Source organism: Melanotaenia boesemani, chromosome 18, assembly GCF_017639745.1.
Source record: "Melanotaenia boesemani isolate fMelBoe1 chromosome 18, fMelBoe1.pri, whole genome shotgun sequence".
NCBI classification, from domain to species: Eukaryota; Metazoa; Chordata; class Actinopteri; order Atheriniformes; family Melanotaeniidae; genus Melanotaenia; species Melanotaenia boesemani.
This window is the reverse complement of record NC_055699.1, coordinates 18,583,669-18,598,264: the sequence shown is the minus strand read 5'-3', so window position 1 is coordinate 18,598,264 and position 14,596 is coordinate 18,583,669. Positions and strand designations below refer to the sequence as shown.

At 37.4% G+C, this 14,596-nt stretch overlaps 2 protein-coding genes across 3 annotated transcripts in view; one reads left to right on the top strand and one right to left on the bottom strand.

Annotated features, from left to right (window-relative positions):
- The window catches only part of LOC121628601, a 285,114-nt gene that overhangs the window by 39,926 nt on the left and 230,592 nt on the right, over positions 1-14,596 (bottom strand). The window lies entirely within an intron of this gene.
- On the top strand, positions 1,812-13,151 carry LOC121628607 (sialic acid-binding Ig-like lectin 7). Its single transcript, XM_041967732.1, has 8 exons — positions 1,812-1,844; positions 2,152-2,253; positions 2,360-2,743; positions 3,454-3,768; positions 3,845-4,105; positions 7,364-7,445; positions 7,924-7,960; positions 12,702-13,151. Exons 2-8 carry the CDS (start codon positions 2,166-2,168, stop codon positions 12,939-12,941), a joined length of 1,407 nt encoding a protein of 468 aa, XP_041823666.1. The 5' UTR covers positions 1,812-1,844; positions 2,152-2,165; the 3' UTR covers positions 12,942-13,151.

Sequence of the window (14,596 nt, the reverse complement as noted above, 5' to 3'; positions counted from 1 at the left end):
ACTGATACTTTTTGCTGCCTCTTGGCCAGGACTCCCTTGCAACAGAGGTTTTTAATCTCAATGGGACTTCCTGGTAAAATAAATATTAAATAAAAATAAAATTGGTCTCATTCAGAATAGTTTTTATTATATTTATCTGAGTAAATTATCTTCTAATGGTCTGACATCATCCATCTTTTTCTCTGATGTACATATACAAACTGTTTTCAGTGCTATGCTGTTCATCAGCTACATGTGTGAAAACACAGTCATGTTTTTAATGTCAGTATTGTTATAAATGTAACATATAGAATGATTTATTATTGTGTCAATAACAGATTAATAAGTCACCTGATGACCTGATGATGCAACACATTTGTGAAATCTTCTTTTACAGGTTATGAGCAGTAGTAATGAAGATTAATTGTATAATATCTCATGTGATATCTGATGCTTTACTGCTGCTGTAGGTTGTTATTAGCAGCAGGTGGAAGTAAGGGTCCGTCTCTAAAGTGTCTTGTGGATGCTTCTGTGGTGCTGCCATAAAGGATCCTCTTGTTGCTTATTTTATCTGATGTATGATGCACTCTTTGTCTGTGAGCTATAACTTCCTGGTTTGAATATATAACTCTGAAGAACATCTTTGTTCTGTGCTCAGTTGCTACTGAGCACAGATGATGAAAATGCCACTCTTTCCTTTGCGTGTTTACAACCCATTCCCATCTTCCCTGCATCAATGACACCACAACCAACTCTCTTCTAACATGTGTGCACAAAAAGCACCAACAGCAACAACAAAGGTCGATAACAACATTGTGTTTGTGCTGTAGAAGCTACTGTGTGTGATATGGTTTTTATAGATTTTACTCCTTTTTAGCTCATTTCTCCAGATTCTCCTTCTTCATATGTATGATTGCATTGCTCTAGTTCAAACACGTGCTCCATGTCTTCATCTCTGTTTTTGGTGTATTTCTGTGACAGTGCTACAGCCCGACTGATACACAACAACATTTTCAGTGGTTTTATGTGGGTGCACAGATTTCTTGAAATAATTCTGTCTTTACAGAAAACTTTTAAAAATGAAACTGATTAATTGTCCACGATATATATAAAATGTATGAGTGTTTCATAAATGTTTACTTTTTATTTCAAATCTCCAGTTGTTATTTACACTGAGGTAAATAGACATATCCATGAATTTGTTAAAGTTTAAAAAGTCCACTGTTTTTTTGTGTAACTAACATGTTAATAAAAGGGAATAACTATATCTGTGTCCTCATAATGCTTATTATGTTTTGTGGAGGAAAAATAATTTACCAACTGTTGTCATGAAAAGATTACACGGCAGAGTACACACCACACAGTTCATCACAAGAGTGTTTTCACTCTACAAGTGTAACAAAACACATGGTGCTGGTGGAGGATGGGTGTGATGAGAAGAGTATCAGAAAGTACTATAAGTAAATACAGGAAGTTGATCAGTTGAGCTCATATACAAGTGTTGCCATGTTTTTCTATATATCTATCAGAAAAACACCTGACTAAACTAACAAAAACAAGCCATACTAAAACACATCTTTTTCATATTGCATGTCTAAATATTCAGAAGATTAATGACAGTGAAGCATGAAAAATAAAAAAAAAACAATTAAAAAAAAAATGAGCCATTCGCACTAATGAACTGAAGATGCTGCAGTGAGGCGACTTCCTCTTTAACACAGGAAGGATGAAGACAGATTAAACCAGATATATCTGAGCTTTTTGTATGAGTCTTAATTTTAAAAAGAGAAGTTGGTTATTTGTGCTGCTGCTCATCAACAGAATCTACTAGTTATCTGTTCCTAAAACTATACGGCTTCGATTCGGTAAGAAAACATCACACAGAAATTGATATTTAGATACTGATATTAAATTGATTTATTCATTATTCTCCATCTGTAGAACAATACTTTATTTTATTAGAGTCTGTTTGGTTTCATCTCAGTTAAACGTTGCTGAAGTTCTTAGTTACTAACAAGGTAAACGCTGCTAAATGCTAAATTCTACCATAGACAATATTCAATATCTGAATGTTTAAAGTTATTATATTAAAGAAAAACAACCTAAATTCTGTATTTGATATTTTCTAATAAAACACTTAATGGGGACGTTTGATTTTTCTCTTTTTTTCAGCCCCAACACAAGAGATGAAGGAGGAATGTGGGAGTTTCATGGCGGCCCTGTCTGTGAACGTGGTGACAGTCAACATGTTACTGAGTGTCTTCTTTCTTTCAGGTGAGATGTTTGTTCCTCACTTTCATTTGGAGACATTAATAGAATTATTTACACTTTAAAATATGAATTTTGTTCTACATGTTTCATCATTAATCTGGTTTTACAGGTGTTTTTGCTGGTTGTAAGGAGACATCACATCTCTTCATCACTGCACCAAAGCAGATGGAAGCACTGAGTGGATCTTGTTTGCAAATCCCATGTAGCTTTCGTGTTAAAACAGGAAACAAACTTAACAACTCAGGAAGTATCTACGGAGTGTGGATGAAAAATTGGGTGAATTTTGCTCGAACTCCAAGCATTGTTATTTTCAACAGCAGCAAGTCAGAAAACGTCTATCCAGTGGAAATTATTGGAAACTTGCAACAGAAAAACTGCACCACTTTGTTCTCTAGTTTAACCACAAGTCATACAGACAGATACTTTTTCAGGATTGAGAACAAACCGTTTAAGGCAACAGCTGAATGTGATCCTCTTAATATAACAGTTAAAGGTGAGAAAGTTTCTGTTCATAACTACATAATGTTATTAATGTAAAGAGAAATTAAAATAAATTACAGATTTGGCTGCACCAACTCTCAGATATAAACTATAAAATTATTATAAACTGTTTGGTCAAATGTTTCAGAAAGCAGTCGTATAAACTTGTTTTACTTTTCAAATTTATTCTCATTTATTATCGTTCTCATTATCTCTCCTGTGAGGAGATTTAATCTTTCCAGGTTTTTTAGGTCTTTGGAAGCTGTTTTAGCATTTAGTCTAAACTTGCCTTTTTGCTTTAGAGTGTTTGTAGTGGTTTACTTCTGAGTTTTAAAACTTCTGAATTTACATCCATGAAGCCACCGTTTAGCTGTAGAATAAATAGTTCATCTTCCTGTATGAATGTGTTTGAGAGTGGTCATCAATCCAGCCATGATTTTAAAATAAATCAGTCTCATCATCATCATGTGTTTTTAGACATTTTAGAAGCTAAATTTGTTGTTAAATAAAAAGAAAACAAACCTTAAAATTGTTCCTTCTTTGGCTGATTTAGTTTTGACATTAAGGAAATTAAAACTGAGGAAAACAAGAAGGTTGTTTGTATCATATTTGATTATAACAGAGAAGCTGAAACTAAACTCTTCAATCACATCTTGATGATTTAATTTCTGTAAAAACAAACACTGATCTGTTTCTGTTTGTGTGTTTAATATGAAAACCCAGATTCTCCTCAGAGACCCAGAATAGAAATCTCAGGTGATGTGAAGGACCTGAAGGAGAAGGAGTCTGTCACTATAACCTGCTCAGCTTTCACTCCCTGTCCACACTCCCCTCCTGAACTCACCTGGAATCTCCAACAAGACTCTCACAGACAAACAGAGGAAAACACAGATGGAACCTTTACAACTAAAATCCAGCAGAACATCACTCTGTCACACACACATGATGGATACAACATCACATGTTCTGCCAGATATCCTGTGGATGGAGGAAAACATGTGAAGACATCAGAGACAGAAGAGACTCTCAGTGTTTCATGTAAGTGATCCTGTCAGCACATCATGGTTCAGCTGCTTCTGATCAATAAAGTTCATGTGTGTCACATTTTCCTCAGATGCTCCTAAAGACACCTCAGCATCCATCAGTCCATCAGGTTTGGTGTCAGCAGGTAGCTGGGTGAAGCTGAGCTGCTCCAGCAGAGCCAAGCCTCCCGTCAGCAGCTTCACCTGGTTCAAGATCAGCACAGAGGGACCCGTTAATGTGTCTGAGGAACCGGTTCACAGCTTCAATGCAGCGGATGGAGGAGTTTATTACTGTGTGGCTGCAAATAAACTGGGAAACCAGAAGTCCCAACAAATCCGTCTTAATATTAAAGGTAAACAGTTAATTTACTGCAGTCTCAGTCATGGCTGTTTCAGTTTTGTTGAACAGAGGAACCCGTTAATGTGTCTGAGGGACGGTTTACACAGTTAACATCACCAACACGGCAGATATAGAAAGTTACTTCTGTGTGGCTGCAAATATTCTCGGGATTCAGACGTCATCATGGTTTCATTTGAAGAATTTGATTTCTTTCTTTATTTCGAGCCACAGGAATTGTAAAACAATATATTGCACATTGAAAATAAATATTTTGTACATAAAAAGAGAAAAGAAAAAGAAAGAAAAAATAATAATTATATTGTACAATGTTATATATCTATAATACCTGCAATGTGTAGAAAAAACAAAACAAAGGAAATACTCATAATCACATGTACATAAATATGTATTAGTGTAGCTCGAAAAGCAGTGGGAAAAAGATAAACTTATTTAATCCCACCCCCTATTACATCAACTCTATTTACAGGTGTCGGCATTCATTCAAAATCTTTCATGCGCTTGTGTGCAGACATATGATGAAAAACAGTAAACAATTACAAACAGTTACAATCATTTGTGAGGAAAGGAAGAAAAGGAAAATACATTATAATTAATCATCTTTAGGTTCATGTTCTGTTATATTTTGTACTTATATGATTTTTTAAAAAGCTTAAGTGTGGTACAACCCTTTAATTGTTCTTCCTGCTCATTGCAAAAATCAACTCCAGAACAAGTGATAAACATTTTTTTAAGGTGGTTCGCATGCACTGTTTTTTTTAATTAATTTCTCCTCTCAAGTTATACTTCAAATCTTTATTATTAAATATTTTTTATATATTTTGTAGTAAGAAATTGTTCTTAGCTTTATATATTATTTGTAAAGTTTTGTATTTCACTGTATTTTGTTTGTGGGGTCCCTAAATCCAGCATTGTGCATTATTCGAAGAGCCTTTTTTAGGAGAATTGCAAGTTTATTTAGTTTTGTCTTATAAGTATTGCCCCAAACTTCAATACAGTAGCAGATATGTTGCAGAACAAGAGTACAGTAGACAATATGTAGAGTTTTGTAGTTCAATATAAATCTGGATCTATCCATTATCCCAGTGCATGTAGCAATTTTACTTTTAATACTGGTAATTTGAGGATTCCAGCTTAGTTTGTGATTAAGAATAACTCCAAGAAAATTGTATTTATATACACGTTCACTAATTTTAATTTTGGATTTCCATTTTAATCTGTACATCACTGCTTCGGTTACCAAATACCGTTATTTATTTTTTTTAATTTAATGACAATTTATTATCATCAAACCATTTTTTAAATTTATTCATTTCTTTCATCATCTCGGCCAGTAACAGCTGTATATCCTTACCAGAACACAAAATTGCAAAAAGTACAATTTTAAGTTTATTTGAAATATAACATAAATCATTTATATATAGTAGAAACAAAACTGGTCCCAACACTGACCCCTGTGGGACGCCGCAGGTAATATTTTTTAATGTTGATTTGTACTTTCTCATATGAACATACTGCTGTCTCATTGTTAAATAAGACATCAACCATCTTAGAGGTGTTCCCCGAATACACATCTTCTCTAGTTTTTTAAATAGAATATTGTGATCTATTCAATCTATCAAAGGCTTTTATTTAAATCTGTAAAAAATGCTATTAAGATATCTTTGTTTTCTATACTACTACTTACCTCCTCAACCAGATCAATCAAAGTGAGAGTAGTAGACCTTTTAATACAGAAACCATATTGACTGTCATTTAATAAGCATTACTTATTGATATATGTTTAGGCGGTCCGTAAATAATTTTTTAATAATTTCTGAGAATTGAGGCAACAAGGAGATTGGTCTGTAATTTAGAAAAAAAAATGTTTGTCACCATTTTTATAAACTGGAATGACTTTTGCGATTTTCATTCTGGTTGGAAACTCCAAAGGTAAAAGCAGAACTGAACTGATTCATGTTATGTTGTAGTTTTTCTATACCAAATATTTTTACATATCACTGCTGTCGGGTGCAAACCTCCTATCTCCAAAACTGTCATTTTTCAAGAAATGAAAAAAACTGTATGGTTTTGTAATAACTGGACATAATGTCATCAAACTTGGTATTGTGTTCTACATCATATATCTTTGGTTAAATATTTGTAAAACTACAAACATAAAGGGTGACCAATAGTACTGATTTATGAAGGAAAAAGAAAATCACACATTTTGGACATAGGAGGTTTTTGCCCAACGAAATTTGGGTTTTGTTATCATGTAAGTCATTAATTCAAAGTAGATTAAAATATCCAACTTGAACTGTTTAGTTAATTATTCTGAGGTGTGAGAACTCAGTCATGTAAAAAAATCTGAAAACATTTCAGCTGAGTCAGTTTAACTTTTGATGTTTCATGTTACACATTTAATTCAGTTTATGAAGAATTTCTTTACTAGTTTAGTGTTACGACCCACCTTTCAGGGGTATGAGGAAGGGTGTAACAATTTATAAAAGAAAACACGGTGAGGACAGATGGTAAAAACGAAAGCCCATTTATTAACAAATCCCGTGAGTGTGAATGAATCCTGTGAAATAAAAGATGGGCTGGGGTTAGCAGACCTGCAGAAAGAAACAAACAGAATAAACCTATACCTAAACACACACCGACTGCAAACAAAACACACACTAGCAACTCGGTGGTGAAACTAAAGTCAAACAAAAGCAACAGGCCCATAACTAAAGTGACCACAGTCACAACACAATAAAATGCTAACCTAGCCCAGCCCTAAAAGAATCCACAAAGGAAACTTAACATAACATAAAACGTAACGCACCCATTGTGGCCGATGAAGTGGTCGCGACACACACACCCAGTGCACAACATGAGGGGGAGAGCGGCCGAAGCCTTTCTGGCATCTCCCCCTCCAGACCTGCCTCGGCTGCAGCCTTTTCAGCCTCACCTTCCTCATGAGCTGCAGCCTGACTGGTCCAGAGGGATGCCAATCTCAAAGGGGCGGGGACAAGAGCGCTGGCCTTAGCCACTCTTGGAAGCGCTCTGCCGCCCTTAATCAAACATAAACGAGCCCCAGCTTGTCCATGACAAGCAGGGCCGTAACATTTAGATTGTGGAAAAAGTAAATTTCTTAAGATTTTTAAGATATCTCCCTCCACAGACTTTGATAAATTTTCTGTGTCACTGTGTAAAATGTTTACTGTTTTTCCTGGAATTCTGTTTAAAATAACATTTAACATCCGTGTTGTAATTTCTTTTGCAGACCCATCAAACAGCTCAGCGTTCATTAAATTTGGAGGAATTGCTGTGATCATCATACCCATCTGCCTGCTTGTCTGGTTTTGGTAAGTGTCTGCATCTATTCATATTTCCTTCCTATTAGCAAAGTTTCAGCTTGACTGTTTCAATGTCTAAATAGAGAAACTGCTGAATGAGTCAGCGTTGAATACATGTCACCAGGTGACATATTTATCCTGGTTTATTCTCACAAAATACCATGATAATGATAGGAGGCATGACTTCATCACACAGTATGAGGGGATGAATCACTTTCCTGTAAGACCAAACCAAAGCTATTAATGTCTTTTAGTAAACAGTGTAAAATCATTTACAACAAGCTTTACTGATTATATGCAATGTCATTTGAACTTCTTGGTATTCAAAGTCAAACAGAATGGGCACAAAGTTGTTCAGAAAATATCCACAAACCAGAAACAGAGTGAAGTTTTTTTTCTGATGAATTCTTATTCTTCATTGGCAGCAACCTGCCTTTTAACTCAAAACACTGAATATTCACTGTGACGCGTCTCTAATGTCTTCCAGGAGGTTTAAGAAACGTCCAACTCAACAAGAGAATCAGGTGGGTGAACATTAACTTAAGGAGAGTTTTTAATAGTATTTGGTCTAAACAATGAGGTGACAGAGTTACTTCGACTTCGGTCTCCAGAGTATGAAGCTGTTCATAAAAACCCAAATTCTCAACAACACTTTTCACCTTAATATCTAATATTTTTAATAAAAGAAGAAGAATTCTTGAGGGTTTATTATCTAAAGAAGTCTTAACTTTACCTAGGAAAAGATATGTACAAGAACTTGTTAAAGTTCATTAGCCCACTGTTGTTTTCTGTAACTAACATGTTATAATGAGAGGGAATAATATATCTTCGTCCTCATAACACCTATCATGTTTTGTTAATGAAAAATAATTTATCAAGAGTATATGAGAAGATTACACTTGTGAGTTTTATTTAAAAAAAATCTAATGCATAAGGAGAGTCATAATACAGTCACAGGACATCAGAATAAAAACTAACCGGAGGTGTGTTTATCGTTTTATCTCCAAAGTCTGGGGAAAAACAAACGTTACACACAGTTGGAGGAGGACGTCGGCTGTCCTGTGTATGAGAACACCACATATGGAACACATACAGTTCTTACATGCTGTTCTTCTACATGCACTAGTACTAAAATAAGAAGAAGAAAAATTATATTAGTCCCTCAGTGGGGAAATTGCTTTGTTGCAGCAGTGCAGGAGCAGTAAGCAGAAGCACACAGGTGACATAAGAAAGAACACACACACAAATAATAAATAATAATTGTAGATTATATGGTCAGACAGGGTGAGTATGTATAGTGTATAAACATGTACATAAACATGTATATAAATATATAAACACAGTTTACATGTGTTCATTGTAAAGTCTGACAGCAGCAGGGAGGAAAGACCTGCGGTATCTCTCCTTCACACAGCGAGGATGGATCAGTCTGTCACTGAAGCTGCTCTCCAGAGCAGACAGGGTGTCCTGCAGGGGGTGGGACTCATGGTCCAGCATGGATGTCAGTTTTACCAGGACCCTTTTGTCACCTCCTTCCTGTCCAGAGAACAGCCCAAGACAAAGCTGGACTTCCTAATGACTTTGTCCAGCTTCTTCCTCTCCCTCTCTGTGATGCTGCTGCTCCAGCAGACCACATCGTACAGGATGGCTGATGCCACCACAAAGTAGAAGGTCCTCAGGAGTTCCCCCTTCACTCCTCAGAAAATAGGTTCAAGATTCAAGGAATCTTTATTATCCCGTGAGGGTAATTTGTTGTACAGCCAGCAGTAAAAACAATCAGTCACAAACACACAAATAACAGCAAATATTTAAAAGGACTGATAAAAATAAAAAAAATAATTAAAAAAATTAAAACTATCTGTCCAACAGGGCAATGGCTGCAGGGACAAAGGAGTATTTGTGTCTGTTAGTCCTGCATTTTGGTAGGATGTACCTGCGCCCCGATGGAAGCAGTAAAAATTCATAAGCCAATGGGTGGCTTTGATCTGCAAAGATTAAACGAGCTTCGTTTAGCACTCTGGTTTGATGCAGGGTTGAAAGTTCATTCAGGGAGATCCCTGCAATTTTTCCACATAGTCTAACAATCCCCTGCAATCTATTCTTGTTTTTGAGAGAAAGGGATCCGTACCAACAGATAAAAGAAAAGGTTAAAAGTCATTCAATAAAACATGAATAAAACATTTGCATAAAAGTCCTGTCAACATTAAAAATACGAAGCTTCCAATAAAAATACATGTGCTGGTGAGTCTTCCTGCACACAGCGTCCACATGAAGAGCCTGATCTGACCCTTCCTGTACAGTTTGTATGTGTTGTGAATCCAATCTAGTTTATTGATTAGGTGAACACCCAGGTACTTACAAAATCCATCATCATCTCCTTGGTTTTCCCTGCATTGATCAGGAGGTGGTTTTGCAGACACCAGTCCACAGAGTTCTGCATCAGTCCTCTGTACTGTAGAGGGTGAAGAGGACCAAGACCGTCCCCTGGGGGACATTTACGCTGCAGGTCAGCAGGTCAGACACACAGTCCCGGGCTCTCACAAACTGGGGCCGGTTTGTGAGATAGTGCAGAATCCACTCCACCAGATGAAGGTCCACCCCAGCCCTTTCCATTTTGGCTCTCAGGAACACCGGCTGGATGGTGCTGAAGGCACTAGAGAAATCAAAGAACATGATTCTCACAGTTCTGCCAGGCTTCTACAGGTGAGCCAGAGCACAGTGTAGCAGGGAGAATACCATTCCTTCCATTCCAATACCAGACCGGTAGGATCCATGGAGGGTCCCACTATGGAACAGAGGTGTTGCAGGATCAGTCTCTCCAGTGGGATGTGAGAGCCACCAGCCTGTAGCTGCTGAGTACTCTGGCATGAGATGTCTTTGGCTCTGGTACCACACAGGAGGCCTTCCAGAGCTGTGGTACCACCTTCAGCTTGAGGTTCAGGTTGAAGACATGCTCCATAACTTCACATCTGCGCAGGACTTAAGGAGCCAGGAGCTGATGCCGTCTGGTCCAGCAGCTTTTAATTTAGCCTTAATTCTCTTCACTTACTTTTTATAAAGGAGAGGGTAGAGCAGGGGGGCTCTGTGTTGGGGAGGTGGCTGGGTCCAAGGAGGTGTGGAGTGCTTTGATGGCAGAATGAACCAGAGGTGTGAAGGACTGTGGGGGGTAGTCCAGGTGTCAAAGTGTTTCAATGCAGCTGCATGGGGGAAGGAATGGGTCCTTGATCAAACCTGTTGAAATGCAGGTTCAGATCATTGACCCAGTTCAGGTCCCCCTCAGCCTGTGAGTGCAGCATTTTGAAGCCTGAGATAGTTTTCAGGCTTCTCCACATCCCACTGATGTTCTGCTGCTGCAGCTGTTCCTCCATCTTCCTCTTGTAGCTGGTCTTCCCCTCTCTGATCTTTTATCTCAGCTCCTCCTTGTTCCCTGGTCAGAAAGCTTTCTTTTCCTCCGTCAGGAGGGCTTTAATATCAGGGATAATCCACGGCCTCCTTTGAAGAAACAGTGTTCTCATAACAGAAGTTAATGTAGTCTGTGATGGCGTTAATGTCCTCCTCATGTGGGTTGCAGAGCTCCATCCACACAGTGATGTTGAAGCAGTCCCTAAGAGCCTCCTTGTTCTCAGCTGTCCAACTCCTCACTGTACGTGGGACCACGGTCTGCCTGTGTACAACAGGTTTGTACACAGACTGGAGATGTATAATATGGTGATCAGCTCTCCCTAGATGAGGGAGAAGGGATGCAGAATATGCCTCCTTGGTGTTGGCATAAAATAAGTCCAGTACTTTATTGTCTCTTGTGGCACAGATGACGTACTGTGTGTATGTTGGCAGATCAGATGATGGAGAGACATGATTGAAGTCCCCAGAGAAGAGGAAGAGGGCCTGTGGGTGCTGTGTCTGCAGCCTGCTGGTGACCGTGAGCAGGGTGTCTGAGGCTATGTCTGCATTAGCAGAAGGGGGAACGTACACCTCTTTCACAATAACATGTGTGAACTCCCGTGGCAGAAATATGGCCTCATGCAGCCTTTTTCTGGAACTTTCTGGAATTGAAAAACAAACTTTCTGGACTGTGAATAAGAATAATAACCTCTTCTAATCTAAAGAAACTAAGTTTCCACCTCAGTTTCCTAAAATGACCCAATCAGTTATTGATTGTCACGTGAGATTAATAGTTAATGTATTTCTCTCATTAGTAACGTTGACATGACAACTGTGGATGTTGGGTTAAAAATATACTTGTCCTAAATTGTGAGTAGATGAGATTATCATGTCTGTTTCAGTTTTTTTTTTGTTTTTTTTTTTTTTTTTTTGACTGTGTGTGTGCTTCCTCATTTTAATACTACTACTATCTGGACCAATTTAACCAGAAGTGAGATCACATGGTTGATTGTAGTAAATGATGGAAAGTTTCTAAGACACGACATGCTTGCTTTAACAGTCTTATACCATCTACAAAACCAATGCTGTCATTTTTCTCTGTCATATCAAAATGAACCAAATACTAACCGCCATGTTTAAAGTCTTGTTTACATCCTACAAGTTCAGTAACTTCATCTGGTCCAAATTCTCTAATCTGGCCCGCTAGTGGAATCTTCCGGTAACTAAATGCTTCAACAGAGCTTTTGCGTACACAAGCGAGAGATAAAGCTTCATGTATGTATTTGGCCTTAATTGACAGCTTTGGAAAAGCAGCTGTAGCTCATGATTAAGCGTTAGCTTTAGCATACTTAGTTTTGCATAGATTTTAGGACGGCCAGCACACAAATGTTGCTTCAAATGTGTTTGCACCAGTGACATTTGCTCCACAGTTTACAAAGCATTTACGTTTTACTTTACAAAAATGTGACATGACTCCATGTGTGAGCGTTTATCTTTCTCCCAGGTGTTCACATTTTTTATTTCATGGGATTACATCAGAACTAGCCGAACTGTCTTTCCAGGTTAGATCAAATGTTTTGTCTTCTCTTTCATGCAACTATATTAGCTCAGTTTGGATCTCGCCTCTGACGAATAGTTTCACCTTGATTTTATTTACAAAAGCATTTAAATATTTCATCAAAGTTTTTGTCCTCATGCATGATTGTTCTACTAGTCTTAACCACTAGCTGAAGGACACTTTCCAGAACTTAGTGTCCAAAGTAACAAGGTAGTGCTACATTAGAGTTTTAAGATGATATTGACTTCAGACATCTAAATATATGAATCTTCCTCTTTTAACACTGTGTCTTCTCACTACATTTGATGTTCAACCCTTTTTTTCAGAATCAAACAGGTGAAGAGCTTACTCTTCAAATTCCAGCCAATAAACCAGAGGAAAAAGTCCATTATGAAGATATAAACTTTTTGACCCGGAGACCTGAAGCTTCCTCCGTCTCAGTGCAGGACAGCAGACAGCAGCAGGAGACGGTGTACGCACAGGTCAAAGTGTCCAAACAAGAAAACAGCTCAACACGAATGACGAACGGACCAGAGGATCTCTACGCTCAAGTAAAGAAAAAGTGACTCTTGGTGTGTGATTAAATATCGTATCTTTACTTTTTTATGTTAGTTAATGTTTTTACTCCTTTCAGTTCAACAGAAGCTGCAAAGTTTCTCACACAGCGGTTCAAGTAGTTTTGTCACTTTAGATTTTATTGTTGTCCAGTTTGGTTTGAAGTATTCATACATCCTTTATTTAGAAGAGCTAATAATACTACACTGTAAAAGTACTTGAATAAATGACAGTTTTTTTTTTTTTTTTTATCAAATATTGGGCAGTATGTGCTGATAAAAAGCTGAATTATCTGTAACCCCATAGATTCCATTTCAGTCCATCTGAAAGTAAATCTGAAATGTCTCGACTAACTTTCTGTTTTAGTATTTTATGTGTATTTTTATGTGTATATATTCATATCTGTTTTTTGCTTTTCTAAACACAGCATGAGAAGATGTGCTCTATAAAGATTTCTCAGGTTTATGTTTTAATTTTGTTTCTTGGTTTTTGGATTTTCATGCTGTCTTTCAGGTCGCTTTACTTCCTGTATTTCATCGTAGTTGATTTTAGTTCATTCCCACTATTTCTGTTTTATACCTCATTCGCCTCACACCTGGGGCCTGTCCTAGAAAGGATCTCTCAGACTAAAGAAAAACTCTGGGTTAAATTAGTCTGAGCTGAGTTTTTGGTTCCAGAACAGCTGCTGTAAATTAGTTGTAAGTATCATCCCATCCCATAGTTAGGAACCACATTAAAAAGCCATCATCAGTGAAGCACCAATACCAACTCCAATACAAAGATCTTAGATCCAAAGACTCTGGTCAACTAGTCCAGACCAGAGTCCAGACTAAACATGGAGACGCAGCATTTAGCTGTTATGCTGCAAACAAGTGGAACAAACTGCCAGTGGAGATTAAACTTTCACCAAATGTAGATACTTTTATATCCAGGTTAAAAACATTTCTTTTCTCATGTGTTTATGCATGAAATCTGCACGGTAACTTTTTAATTTATCTTGCTTTTAATCATTTTAATGTAATTTATGATTTTATTGTGATTCTTATGTGTTGCTGCCTTTTACTATTTCTTAATATCTGTAATACTTTTGTTTTATGTAAAGCACTTTGAATTGTTCATTACATGAAATGTGCTATATAAATAAACTGCATGTGTACCTGTATAAATAAAAGTTATAAACAACAACTTGTGAGTAAAGTCGAGCTTTTCCATCTTATAAGTGGGTATCGTATCCAATGTGAATGCATTCATGATCTCTTTCCACTGGTCCCCTTTCACATTATACAGGATACCCCATGAAAATGATCCCCCCGATGTTGGTTGTCTCTTAGTAGGACTTTGTGGGTTGCTGCTGTCTTGTACATCTCATACAGAGCAGCATTTCTCTCATTTGGCAGCATGCTTCTGTTTGAGGTGTTAAAGTTGTTTGTTTTTCCACCTTTGGTAGAAACGGCCTTTAAACTAATTCAGCAACAGAATGGTACTTGATCCGAGCCTGAGGTTGTAAAAACAAACCAGCTTCACACAGAAATGCTGTGCTTGCAGAACAGCAGTGTGAATCCGTTAATGCTGAATGTTTGAACTGAAATGCTTCGAGGGAGCTGAACATACTTCAAGATGCTGAAGATGCTGAAATTTGCTTGTTGAAGCATTAGCAGAAGATAAA

What these genes read in the sequence shown, in the direction of transcription:
- LOC121628607 (XM_041967732.1), top strand. Translation starts at nt 2,166, where the DNA reads ATGAAGGAGGAATGTGGGAGTTTCATGGCGGCCCTGTCTGTGAACGTG. An exon ending in AGAGACTCTCAGTGTTTCAT is followed by an intron (nt 3,769 to 3,844) that starts GTAAGTGATCCT and finishes CATTTTCCTCAG; the next exon opens with ATGCTCCTAAAGACACCTCA. An exon ending in CAACTCAACAAGAGAATCAG is followed by an intron (nt 7,961 to 12,701) that starts GTGGGTGAACAT and finishes CCTTTTTTTCAG; the next exon opens with AATCAAACAGGTGAAGAGCT.